The 12,578-nt window shown below is 45.1% G+C and overlaps 1 protein-coding gene across 4 annotated transcripts in view; it reads right to left on the minus strand.

The window, feature by feature from the left end:
• RAD54L2 (RAD54 like 2) overlaps positions 1-12,578 on the minus strand; it is a 130,368-nt gene that overhangs the window by 35,721 nt on the left and 82,069 nt on the right. For all 4 annotated transcript variants that reach the window (XM_054479947.2, XM_054479945.2, XM_054479948.2 and 1 more), the window contains 4 exons: positions 5,179-5,380; positions 3,463-3,602; positions 2,557-2,673; positions 2,016-2,242 (listed from right to left, as the gene is read on the minus strand). In XM_054479947.2, coding sequence (XP_054335922.1) covers positions 2,016-2,242; positions 2,557-2,673; positions 3,463-3,602; positions 5,179-5,380 — 686 coding nt within the window. The remainder of the gene's footprint in view (positions 1-2,015; positions 2,243-2,556; positions 2,674-3,462; positions 3,603-5,178; positions 5,381-12,578) is intronic.

Below are 12,578 nucleotides of genomic sequence, written 5' to 3' on the forward strand. Positions count from 1 at the left end.
GAATGCAATGGCGCAATCTCAGCTCACTGCAACCTCCCATTTCCCCGGTTCAAGTGATTCTCCTGCCTCAGCCTCCAGAGTAGCTGGGACTACAGGTACACACCACCATGCCCACCTAATTTTTGTATTTTTAGTAGAGACGGGGTTTCACCATGTTGGCCAGGATGGTCTCAATCTCCTGCCCTGGTGATCCGCCCGCCTCGGCCTCCCAAAGTGCTAGGATTACAGGCGCAAGCCACCATGCCTGGCCTGTTAAAGAGTTCTTAAGGCTGGGCACGATGGCTCATGCCTGTAATCCTAGCGCTTTGGGAGGCCGAGGTGTGCAGATTACCTGAGGTTGGGAGTTCAAGACAATCCTGGCGAACATGGTGAAACCCCGTCTCTACTAAAAATACAAACAATTAGCCAGGTGCAGCGGTGCACAACTGTAATCCCAGTTACTTGGGAGGCTGAGGCAGGAGAATCGCTTGAGCCTGGGAGGCAGAGATTGCAGTGGGCCGAGATTGTGCCACTGCACTCCAGCCTGGGCTACAGAGTGAGACTTCGTCTCAAAAACAACAACAATAACAACAACAGAAGAGTTTTTAAGCCGAGTTATGCATAATAGCCAAAATATGTAATCAACCCAAGTGTCTATCAGTGGAAGAAAGGATAAAGAAAATGTGGTGCCTATGCACAATGGAATATTATTCAGCCATGAAAAATGAAATCCGTCATTTGCAGCAACATGGATGGAACTGGAGGTCATTATGTTAAATGAAACCCGCCAGGCACAGAAAGACAAATATCACACATTCTCACTCATGTGGGAGAGCTAAAAAATTTGATCTCATGGAAGTAGAAAATAGAATGGTAATTACCAGAGGCTGAGAAGGGAGATGAGGGGGAGGAAGAGACGTTGGTTAATGGGTACAAAAATACAGTTAGACAGGTCAGGCATGGTGGCTCACGCCTGTAATCCTAACACTTTGGGAGGCCAAGGCCGGAGGATTGCTTGAGCTCAGGAGTTCAAAACCAGACTAGGCAACATAGTGAGACCTCGTCTCTACAAAAAAATTAAAAATTAGTTGGGCATGGTGGCATGAGGCTGTAGTCCCAGCTACTTAGGCTGAGGTGGAGGATCACCTGAGCCCAGGAAGTGAAGGCTGCAGTGAGTCGTGATCACTGCACTCCAGCTTGGGTGACAGAGCAAGAGCCTGTCTCAAAAACAAAGAGTTCTCAGCCAGGCACAGTGGCTTACGCCTGTTATCCCAGCACTTTGGGAGGCTGAGGCAGGTGGATCGCTTGAGCTCAGGAGTTCAAGATCAGCTTGGGCAACGTGGTGAAACCTCATCTCTACAAAAAAAAAAAAAAAAAAAAAAATTTGGCTGGGTGTGGTGGTATAGGCCTATAGTCCCAGCTACCTGGGAGGCCGAGGAGGGAAGATCGCTTAAGCCAGGGAGGTCAAGGCTGCAATGAGCAGACATTGTGCCACTGCACTCCAGCCTGAGCAACAGAGCAAGATCCTGTCTCAGGGAAAAAAAAAAAGAGTTCTTAATCATAAACTGAGTCAATGTCTGTCTTCATGGAACTTCTACTCACTAGTCCTGGTTCCAGGCTCTGGATCAACACAAACTACTCTACTGCCTCCTACCAGAAAGTCCCTCCATCTTCTGACTCTCACATCTCTTCTAGATCCAGACTTTCCTAATCAAAGCACTGCTCGCCAGAGAGCACCTCAGTCATGGGATCCCACAGAAAGAGGCTCAAATTATTAGGTCAAGAGATCCAGTGCTTTCTACGGGGTAGGGCAAACCTGAAGCTTGTCTCTTCCGTTTCCCTGTCCCTTCCTATTCATCAGGAATCCTGAAACATCAACTGCTAGAAGGAAGTATCAGGTCTTTCCAACAGCTGAACAAGCTGCTCTTGGTACCAAACAAGTACTTCACAGGCTGTGACGCTAATAACCACCAGCAGGCAATGTTCACAACAAGGAAACAAAAAGAAAAGGAGAAAACAGTCAAGGTTTGCTGTACCTGATGAGGTTTCACAGCCCGTGCCAACTGTGGGGCAAGGAAGACATTTTCCTCCTCTGGAGGGTGGTTTAGGTTGACAAGGACCCGCCCAAGGGCATCACGCTGGTTTAAGACATCATTGACATGGGTGCCACCCTTCTCTTCTTCCTCATCGTCTTCACTGACAGACTCACTGCTGTCCACAATGTGCAGAGTGTCCTCCTCTCCAGAGCTCAGTTCAATCACCTCTGAGACAGCAAAAAAAAGCAAAACCAAAAATCCAGGGAGTGAAGATAATTTACTGAACACAGAGCAGAAGACTACAGAAACTTAAAGTTAGTAACTTGTCATCACTTATTAAAATTTTGACTTTTACTATTTCTCTCTTTCAGCTTCAAGTTAAGACAAGCAAAAAAACTTATATTTACCAAGGAGACACAGGGAAATTAGTCAAAGCCACATCCCAAACTGAAGGAGGAAGGACTGGACTCTTTTCAAAGCATAGCCGATCTCAGCATGAACACCAGGTCGGGAGAAAGGGAGGCACCTGGTTTGATCTTACCATCTCGACTGCTTTTTTCATCCTCACTGCCACTGCTACTGTCCAAACAAATGACTTCCTGGGCCAAGACCCGAGGAGGCAGTTGGGGACCATCACTTGCCCTTAAAGCAATTTCCTCTAGGAAAAGCAGAATGGAAGGGAATGGTGTCAAGACCACATTTGGCTCTAACATATTTCCCAAAACAATTCACCACCCCTTTTCTTTTATAGCTCTCATGGGGAGTATCCACTGAGAAGAGAAGCAGAGCACATCTCAAAAACCTCAGCCCTCCTTCCAAATTCCCTTTCTCTACTGGCTTTTTCTTCCTGCTATCCACCTGACCACTAGAAAAGGTCCCAATCCTTTGGCAAGTTAAAATCCAAAGTTATGAGAAAAAATCTAGATAAAACCTATTTAAAGAGTACATTTTTATTCATTTTAGCTTTTTAAATGATCTTCTTCTGATTGTGTGCTCTCAAGAAGCTGAATGACTTTAAAGGATTCCTGAGAGGCCACAATCATTTTATTTTTATTTTTTTGAGGGAGTCTCACTCTGTCGCCTAGGCTGGAGTACAGTGGTGCAATCTCAGCTCCCTGCAACCTCCACCTCCCTGGTTCAAGCTATTCCCCCTGCCTCAGCCTCCTAGTAGCTGGGATTACAGGCTCACGCCACCACGCCCGGCTAATTTTTTTTTGTATTTTTAGTAGAGACGGGGTTTCACCATGTTGGCCAGACTGGTCTCGAATTCCTGACCTCAGGCAATCCATCCGCCTCGGCCTCCCATAGTGCTGGGATTACAGGCGTGAGCCACCGCGCCCAGCCGAGAGGCCACAGTCTTATTCCAGATCTGCTTTTGACCACTGTGTGCACCTAGGGCTTCTTCCTCCTGAAGCAAAGGGCCTTCCCTGCCATGTCCACTGCTTACCAGGGAGGAACTCCAGCGGAACAGTAGGAATAGGGGCTGCATAATCTTTCCTCTGCTGCTCCAGGCGCTTCCTCCTTTCCAACTCTTCTTGCTGTGCTGCTTTGGTAACAGGCTCCAGTTGATCCTCCCGGAGTAGCTTTCTAAACATTCACATAAGAGACAGCACTTGGGTTCAATTAAGATTTGGGCAATGTAATGGCAAGCTAAAGAGAGAAATAGCCATTGCTGACCTCAGAGAGTTGAGGCGGGAGAAGGAGAAGCCACATCAGCCCCACCACACCCATGCAAGGAGCAGCATTCAAAAAATAGGACATCAAACTCAGATGGCTCTAGGCTAACATACTTTCCATATTATTTAACTCCCCGACCTGCCAACTCATCTCTCCACATAACAGATCAAGAATAAACTAGAGTAATATTTGATTCACAAAGCTGAAAAGCAGTATTAAAAATAGTGTTGTTGGCCAGGTGCGGCGGTTCACGCCTGTAATCCCAGCACTTTGGGAGGCTGAGGCAAGTGGATCACCTGAGGTCAGGAGTTCGAGACCAGCCTGGCTAACATGGCAAAACCCCATCTCTACTAAAAATACAAAAATTAGCCAGGTGCGGTGGTGCACACCTGTAGTCCCAGCTACTCAGGAGGCTGAGGCAGGAGAATCGCTTGAACCTGGGAGGCAGAGGTTGCAATGAGCCAAGATTGCACCACTGCACTCCAGCCTGGGTGACAGAGTAAGGCTTCATCTCAAGAAAAAAAAATAGTGTTGTCATGTAGAAAAGAAATTAGGATTGGCCGGGCACAGTGGCTCATGCGTGAAATCCCAGCACTTTGGGAGGCGAAGGTGGGCAGTTCACTTGAAGCCAGGAGTTCGAGACCAGTTCAGCCAACATGGCAAAACCCTGTCTCTACTACAAATACAAAAATTAGCCGGGTGTGGTGGCGGGCACCTATGGTTCCAGCTACTCAGGAGGCTGAAGCACAAGAATCGCTAGAACACGGGAGGTGGGGGTTACAGTGAGCAGAGATCGCGCCACTGCACTCCAGCCTGGGCAACAGAGAGAGACTTTATCTCAAAAAAATAAAATAAATTAAAAAAAGAAAAGAAACTAGGGTTACAGGGATTCTATATTATTTTCAAACTCAGAGTAATATTTCAAGTTGTTTTTTTTTTTTTTTTTTTAAGTGGAGGCAGGAGGAGAAAAAGATCATTTCTTTTCAATGGCACACATTGTTATTTGATAGAAGGAAGAACTGTTGGGGATTTGGATAGCTAAAGAAGTTCACGTTTTTGCTCTTAGAAGGAGCCTTGCTTTGGGTCAGACAGTCCTCTACCATTTGAAGTTGACGTCTAAGAAGATGAGAACTCAACTTTATAAAGTCTCCTCTTGTTTTGAGACATAAGGAAAAATAGAGGAAAAACCGGAAAGTCCAGCTCAGAGCACCCTATCATCTTTGGGCTGCCACCCGGGGCCTCCAGAGAGTAGAAGACCCTCCAGCAGTGGTCAAGGCCTTTCTCATTCTCCCTACAGTCCTCTGAATGCCCAAGTCCAGTGATCCTGAGCTGCACCTTCACTATTAATGAAGACACACACCTGACACTTTTCTCCTTTGGAGAGAGAACTCTCCTTCCCAAATCAGTCTTTTCGCTATTGACAGCCTTAAGATGAAGGTAAAACCTCTATTGCTTTCCCTCTCCTCTTACACAGAGCACGGCTCACCGTATGTTTCTTCTCATGTGGGAGGGTTTCTGAGCTCTCTTCTTTTTGGGGTCCTCGGAGGCTAGGTTCTTGCCTTGGTGGCGCCTAAGCTGCTCTGAAGGCTCAGACTGAGATGAGGTAGTTGAAGTGCACCGCGGCGGCTGCTGCCCATCTTCTCCCAATTGGGCATGCTCAGTGCCACACATGCCTTCCAGGGATGGGTCTGAAAAAACAAGGGGAAAGACATTGCTTTACAGGGGTGAGGGGGAATGAGTTTGGATGACAGACACACCTGGGTTCAAATCTCAACTCAGCAACTTATTAGCTGGTAATCTAAGGCAAATTCTTTATATCTCTCTGAACATCAGTGGATGTATCTACAAAATGAGGATAGTGAGGCCCATACCTCAGAGCTATTGTGAGGACTGCATAGTGTGCATGCCTAGAACCAAGCCTGGCCCAGAGTAAGCCCACAACAAATGATAGCCATCACTCTTACTATAGTTGAGTGCTATGATCGGAGTTAGTAAGTTTCATGGCCTCAGAATGCTCAGAAAGGGAAAATCTGAGCAGTTAGGCTCCAAATATAGCTCATACTCAGTTGTATGACTCTAAGCAAGTCCATTTACCTCTCATCTGTCTGAAAGCATTCACTCATTCAAACTTGCCAATCATTTCATGAGGGCTTATGGCAAGCACCATCCTAGATGCTTCAAGGGATATTTGTAAGATTCCTTCCCCTCACGAAGTTTAGAAGGTTTTGTAAGACTCCTTCCCTTCAAGAAGTTTGTGTTCTGCTTAGGGAGACAGGGCATGTACAAACACAGACTCAACATGGCAAGGCGTGCTAAATATCACAGGAAGGGCAGATCAACAGATATAAAGAACTTAAAGGTTGAAGACATCACAGGAATTTGAAAGATACTAATATATGTAATGATCATGAAGGAACTATATGGGAGGTAAAATGTGAGTCAGGCCTTGAAAGATAAGCAGAATGTTTACTAAAGGTAATGCCTTAAAAGATAGTTGGGGGCTGGGCGCGGTGGCTCATGCCTATAATCCCAACTCTTTGATAGGCTGAGGCGGGAGGATCACCTGAGGTCAGGAGTTCGAGACCAACCTGGCAAACATGGCAAAACCCAGCCTCTACTAAAAATACAAAAATTAGCCAGGCATGGTGGCGGGTGCCTGTAATCCCAGCTACTCGGGAGGCTGAGGCAGGAGCATCACTTGAACCCAGGAGGCGGAGGTTGCAGTGAGCCAAGATCACACCATTGCACTCCAGCCTGGGTGACATAATCAGACTCCCTCTAAAAAAAAAAAAAAAAAAAAAAAAAAGATCGTTGGGGGTCCAGGGGAGATTCCTGGCAGAGGGAATGTCATTTGTAACATCCAATACCAGCAAGGACTGGGGTTGGAGTAGGTGGATCCATGTGCACACCCCTGTCCTCAGCCTGCTGAGTAGCATTCTGTTCACTGGGTAGGCAGGCTTTGAGAGTCACATAGACCACAAGCCTGTCCCCAAATTGATCAGAGCCTCCCAGACACAGGCACTACACAACCAAAAGGTCTTTCCCAAAGGTAACAGGAATTCAGAACTAGAATATAAATGCCAGAACTGAGGTGCTCTAGACAATGCCATTTGGATCTCAGGCAGGAAGGACCCAGGAGCTTTGTGGGGTTTTTTTGGTTGGTTTTTTTTGGTGGGGTCGGCGGGGGTCGGAGGGCTGGTGGCTTACTGTTTGCTTTTAACTATAGACTTTATTTGGATTTCACCAGTTTTCCATTAATATCCTTTTTTCTGTTACAGGATCCCATCCAGGATACCATGTTGCATTTAGCTGTCATGTCACCTTAGTCTCCTCTAAACTATGGCAGCTTCTCAGTCTGCTCTGGTCTCTCATGACCTTTAACACTATTTTTTTTTTGTAAGAGATAGGGTCTTGCTCTGATGCCCAGGCTGGAGTTCAGTGGCACAATCATAGCTCACTGTAGCCTCAAACTCCTGGACTCAAGCGATCTCCCAGCCTCAGCCTCTCAGGTAGCTGGGACTACAGGTGCACGCCATCACACCCAGCTAATTTTTGTTTTCTTTTTTGTAGAGACAAGGTCACGATATGTTGGCCAGGCTGGTTTCAAACTCCTGGCCTCAAGTGATCCTTCTGCCTCACATTCCCAATGTGCTTGGAGTATAGGCATGAGCCACTGCACCAAGCCTCACCCACTAATTTTAATGTTCATCAGTGGGTCTTACCTAGAGCCAATTATTACTGTGGTATGTTAATGGTGGTTTTCTATTTTCCTCTTTCCTTCTACATTTATTATTTGGAATTTTTCTGTAGGGAAGAATTGTCCTATTGATTGATTGATTGATTGAGATGGAGTTTCACTCTTGTTGCCCAGACTAGAGTACAATGATGCGATCTCAGCTCACCTCAACCTCCGCCTCCCAGGTTCAAGCGATTCTCCTGCCTCAGCCTCCCGAGTAGCTGGGATTACAGGCACATGCCATCACGCCCAGCTAATTTTGTATTTTTAGTAGAGATGGCATTTCTCCACATTGGTCAGGCTGGTCTCGAACTCCCGACCTCAAGTGATCCGCCCACCTCGGCCTCCCAAAGTGCTGGGATTACAGGAGTGAGCCACTGTGCCCGGCCTCCCATTTATTTATTCAACTTTTCTTCTATGAGTATGTAGTTAAGTGTCTTTGGGGTAAGAAACACTCAACCTGAGAGCCTTTGGTAAAGAGAGGTGAGGCTGTCATTAAGTCTTGATGAATGAACCTGTAAGCTGATGTTCCCTAGGCCAAAAGAATGATGTACCCATGGGTCATCATCCTATGCACTCAGCCACCACTAAGAAATAACGTATGGGCTGTCTTACCACTCACTGGCTGAATCAGAGAATTGTGAGTATCCATGTTACTGCTTACCTTCCATAGCTTGGTATGGCCTCCTCCTTGTCATATTACTACTCCAGTTTCCTTATGGTCCCTTTCATATTGATGCCAGATTCTAGAACAGCATGAAGTTCAAAACTAATGTCTGCCACGAGTTAACATGGCATAGGGGTTCAGTAAGGACACTGGAGCCAGACTGATGGAGTGTGAACTCCAGCTATGCCCGTTATTATACCTTTCTGTTCATGTTTAAAAAGGGACTGGAGGAGAACAATTATAGTAACCTCTAAGGGTTGTGGTGATGCTTTTATAAGATAGAAAAATTAAGAATTAAAACGGGCCAAGTGTGGCTCACGCCTGTAATCCCAGCACTTTGGGAAGCCATGGTCAGGGAATTGCTTGAGCCCAGGAGTTTGAGACCAGCCTGGGCAACATAGCAAAACCCCATCTCTCCAAAAAAAAAAAGAAAAAGAAAAAGAAAGAAAAGAAATTAAATTAAATTAAAATGAGCATGGTGTCATGCACTTGTGCTTGTAGTCCCAGCTACTCAAGAGGCTAAGGCGGGATGATTGCTTAAGCTTGGGAGGTAGGGGCTGCAGTGAGCCATGACCACGCCACTCACTGTACTCCAGCCTGGGCAACAGAGCAAGACCCTGTCTTAAAAACAAACAAACAAACAAACAAAAAAAAAACACCACACACCAGAAAGAAAGAACTAAAACAATGTCTGCCACATAGTAAACACTATATTTAAAAAACAAACAAACAAACAAAAAACAGCTGCTGCTTTTACTATGACTACTACTATTCCAGGTATGAGGTATGGATTGTTTTTTACATTACCTCCTTTCTCCCTTATAATAACTCTATGAGAGTTTTGCTCCCCTAATTCTAAATATGAGAAGTTTTGCTCCCCTAATTCTTTTTTTTTTTTTTTTTTTTTTGAGACGGAGTCTCGCTGTGTCACCCAGGCTGGAGTGCTGTGTGGCGCAATCTCGGCTCACTGTAAGCTCCACCTCCCAGATTCACGCCATTCTCCTGCCTCCACCTCCCAAGTAGCTGGGACTACAGGTGCCCACCACCATGCCTGGCTAATTTTCTTGTATTTTCAGTAGAGATGGGGTTTCACCATGTTAGCCAGGATGGTCTCGATCTCCTGACCTCGTGATCCACCCGCCTCCGCCTCCCAAAGTGCTGGGATTACAGGCGTGAGCCACCATGCCCGGCCTTTGCTCCCCTAATTCTAAATATGAGACATGGAAGCCCTGAGAAGTTATAAATACTTGCCCATGGGTATATAAGAAATAAGCAGAAAAACAGGAGCAGGCAGTTAAAAGTATGAGCTTTGCATTCAGGCAGTGCTGGCTTTAAATCCTGTAGCTCTATGTTTATGGACGCAACGTCTCTGAGCCACAGTTCCCACATCTGCAAAATAGGGATGTCAATGGTTATCTTGTGGAAGATACTATTCTTCAAAGCTTTATCTGCCTAACTCCGTGGAATTCCATACTCCCAACCACACTGAATGTTCTGGGAGCATGCAAAGCTTGGGGGCCTTGGTCAGACATGCTGAGTGGTGACATTTGTGTAGAGAATTCAAATCTCAATTATATTTCCCAATCAAAGATCAGAAATAAGAAAGCAAAGGGGGAAGCAGAAATGACATGTGCAAACTGCATCTTGTTGTCACAAAATGAATGTTTCTTACACACACATACTGCCTCCATGAAATTGTAGACTACACTTTCATGTTAAACCTCTCCATGTGAGACTACTACAAACCAGCCACTGTTGCCTCTCCTGCTCCTTGCTTTCAATTCAGCCCAACACACATATGAACATCTGCCAGGTACCAGGCCCTGTGCCAAGGCACAGTGGAATAGACCACATGGGGAAACACATATGCTATATGGAAAGTGCTCAAGAGCAATAACACTTGAGGAAAAAACACCAAATCCAGCCTTACTGGCTGGGCATTAGGGCGCTTCCTTGGGAAGAGTGAGACCTGGGTTTGATCTAACAGAATGGGTAGGCACCAGCTAAAATGAAGGAAGTAAAGCAGCAACAAGAAGGACCTTCTAACCCAACAACCATTTTCCTGTCCCCTTCCTGGAGCTCCTCATCCAAGGGAGACTTAGGTGAGGATCCAAGATCCTTCTCTGGATGCTGGTACAGAAGTCAACCCCTGTCCTGGGTAAGACTACTCCCAAACCTCTCCTCCTGGCATTCTACTTTCCACTGCCCTGGTGTTTGGGTGGACAGGGGAGGCTAATGTGATTACTGTAAAAGTGGACAGATGGGTGGGTCTCACACGTGGATGCCCAGGATGATTCACTCTCCTGAAGCAGCACTGGCAGCAACTTCCTTGGCCCTCAACTGGGAGAAGGTTTTGGGTAGACAGCTTTTGCTTTTCAAAAAGCAAAGGGGAAGTGGTCAAGAAAGGCATCAGACAAGAAATGCTCATGATGGGACACTGCAATACCATTAAACATGAGCAAGAGGTTAAAATGTCACACTCCTTTCTCCATTACCACCGGTCTGTAGTAGGCCTATTACAAAAAGCCTCCCAAAGAAAGCAGAGCCTAGGGTGGCAAGCAGCACTAGGAATGTACTGTGTGTGTGAGCCTTGGCTCATGGACATGTTCTACCTGCTGAGGAAACAAAGTGCCATTGCTTATGTGCCCAGCCAGACATGAGAACTAAAAGAGAAGTTTCAAAGTAGAGCTCCAAGTGTGACTAGCTGCCCTCTCAAATTCACTAACCTCTTCAAACAGTGCTCTCCAATTTCCACCTGAAACATTAGAGTTGAGCAAGTTCAGCAATTCCCTGTTTTCCTTTAAAAGAACTATCATTCTTTCTGGCCCCCTACCCCTCCAAAGACCTAACACTTCCACAGCATTTTCACATAATACTGCTGTCAACTTCCTCCTACTTCACAGCCCTGAATTCTTCTCTCCTAAAAGGGGAGGACATCAAATTCCTCCTCCCAAACAAACAGTTGGCTGGGTAGCAGACTCCCCAAGAGGGGATATCCACTGCTAAATGACTACTTCCACCAATACTGCAACTTGGCCTACAACATACCAACTACACTTGGGGCTGGGTTGGCACACTTCAATTTAGTGTTTTGCTGGGTCCTCTGGCCTGATTCTGATAATGACCTCTGATGCTCTCCTGGTCTTTTTTGTTTTGTTTCTATTTCACAAGCAAATTTATTGAGCAATCACTTGGAGGAACAGTTGGAGGCAAGATTAGAGAGTAGGCAGATAGGACAGAGTCAGAGAATAGAGGGCAAGTCCAGAGGGTTTGAAATTGATCTGCTGCGCACGGGGAGCTTTTTGCCAACTGCTGTATTTCCTTGTTCTGGCTTCTGCCTTGCGGAATGGGCTGTTCCTGGGAGGAGAAAGAATGGAACCTGCTGACCTTTCAATATCACCAACAGATTTATTATCAAACATTCATCCCAAGTTATAAGGCTTGTGGCCCACTGTGAACTCCTGTCTGACATGAGGCTGAATGTGGTCAAGTGCAGTAACAATTTTGAAATCATCAGGCACAGTATATTTAATTCTCATGCCTTATACAGATGATACATGTCTAAACCAGTTCCTTACCACCCAGCATTCTTTGAGTGAATCCTCAGCTTCTGGGTTCAACAACTACTTTTAGCTTATTAAAGGAATTTAGTTTACAGATGTGCTAATATTTAAAGTTCATTGTCATGTAAATAAATGTCTTTCAAGTGCTTCATTTTTGCTGTTTCATGATGATTATGGTTTTTACATAATATTATAACAGATGCTATACCTTTAATAAACTATTCTTAATAAAAAATCTGTTATTTCAAAAATTCTATAATTAAATTTCCTTCAGTCAAAATGTAACTTTTCACTATGTGTTGTTTTTTTACCTTCTGAACACTGAGTCAAGTGAATTCACAACCTAAGCAAAATAATTTAACTTCCAAAAAATAGCCCTTCCCCAGATTCTAGACTATAACCCACCAACAGTTACTGAGAGAAAAGAAAACATGTGCTTTGACAGACAACAAATGTAAATTAAATTAGTATCTGCATAGTTTAAAAGTCAATGACTATTACCACCACAGTTCAGGATTACAGAATCAAGCCTAGTTGCAAATACCCCTGAACTTTCTCCTTCACGTGAGCCAGCTGTGAGCAGTAACCACAAGAGTTATATAAACACCAAAGAACACTTACATAAATTTCTTGGGAATGAATTATGAACACCACCACTATAAATTTGACTAGGCAAATGAGTAGCTTTGAAAGAAAAATTCCTACATTACATTCAATGAAAGTACAAGGTACAAACACTTCCAGGACTCTTTCTCCAGGGGTTCCATCTCTTCTCTCTCCTATTGTATAAAAAAGATGAACTGAATTCCTGAGACATGCAATTTACCTATATAACAAACCCACACATGTACCCCTGAACCTAAAAAAAAAAAAAAAAAAAAGACCAGTAGGACCAGGCCCAGTGGCTCATGCATGCCTGT

The sequence above is a fragment of the Pongo pygmaeus genome, chromosome 2 (assembly GCF_028885625.2).
Source record: "Pongo pygmaeus isolate AG05252 chromosome 2, NHGRI_mPonPyg2-v2.0_pri, whole genome shotgun sequence".
Classification (NCBI taxonomy): Eukaryota; Metazoa; Chordata; class Mammalia; order Primates; family Hominidae; genus Pongo; species Pongo pygmaeus.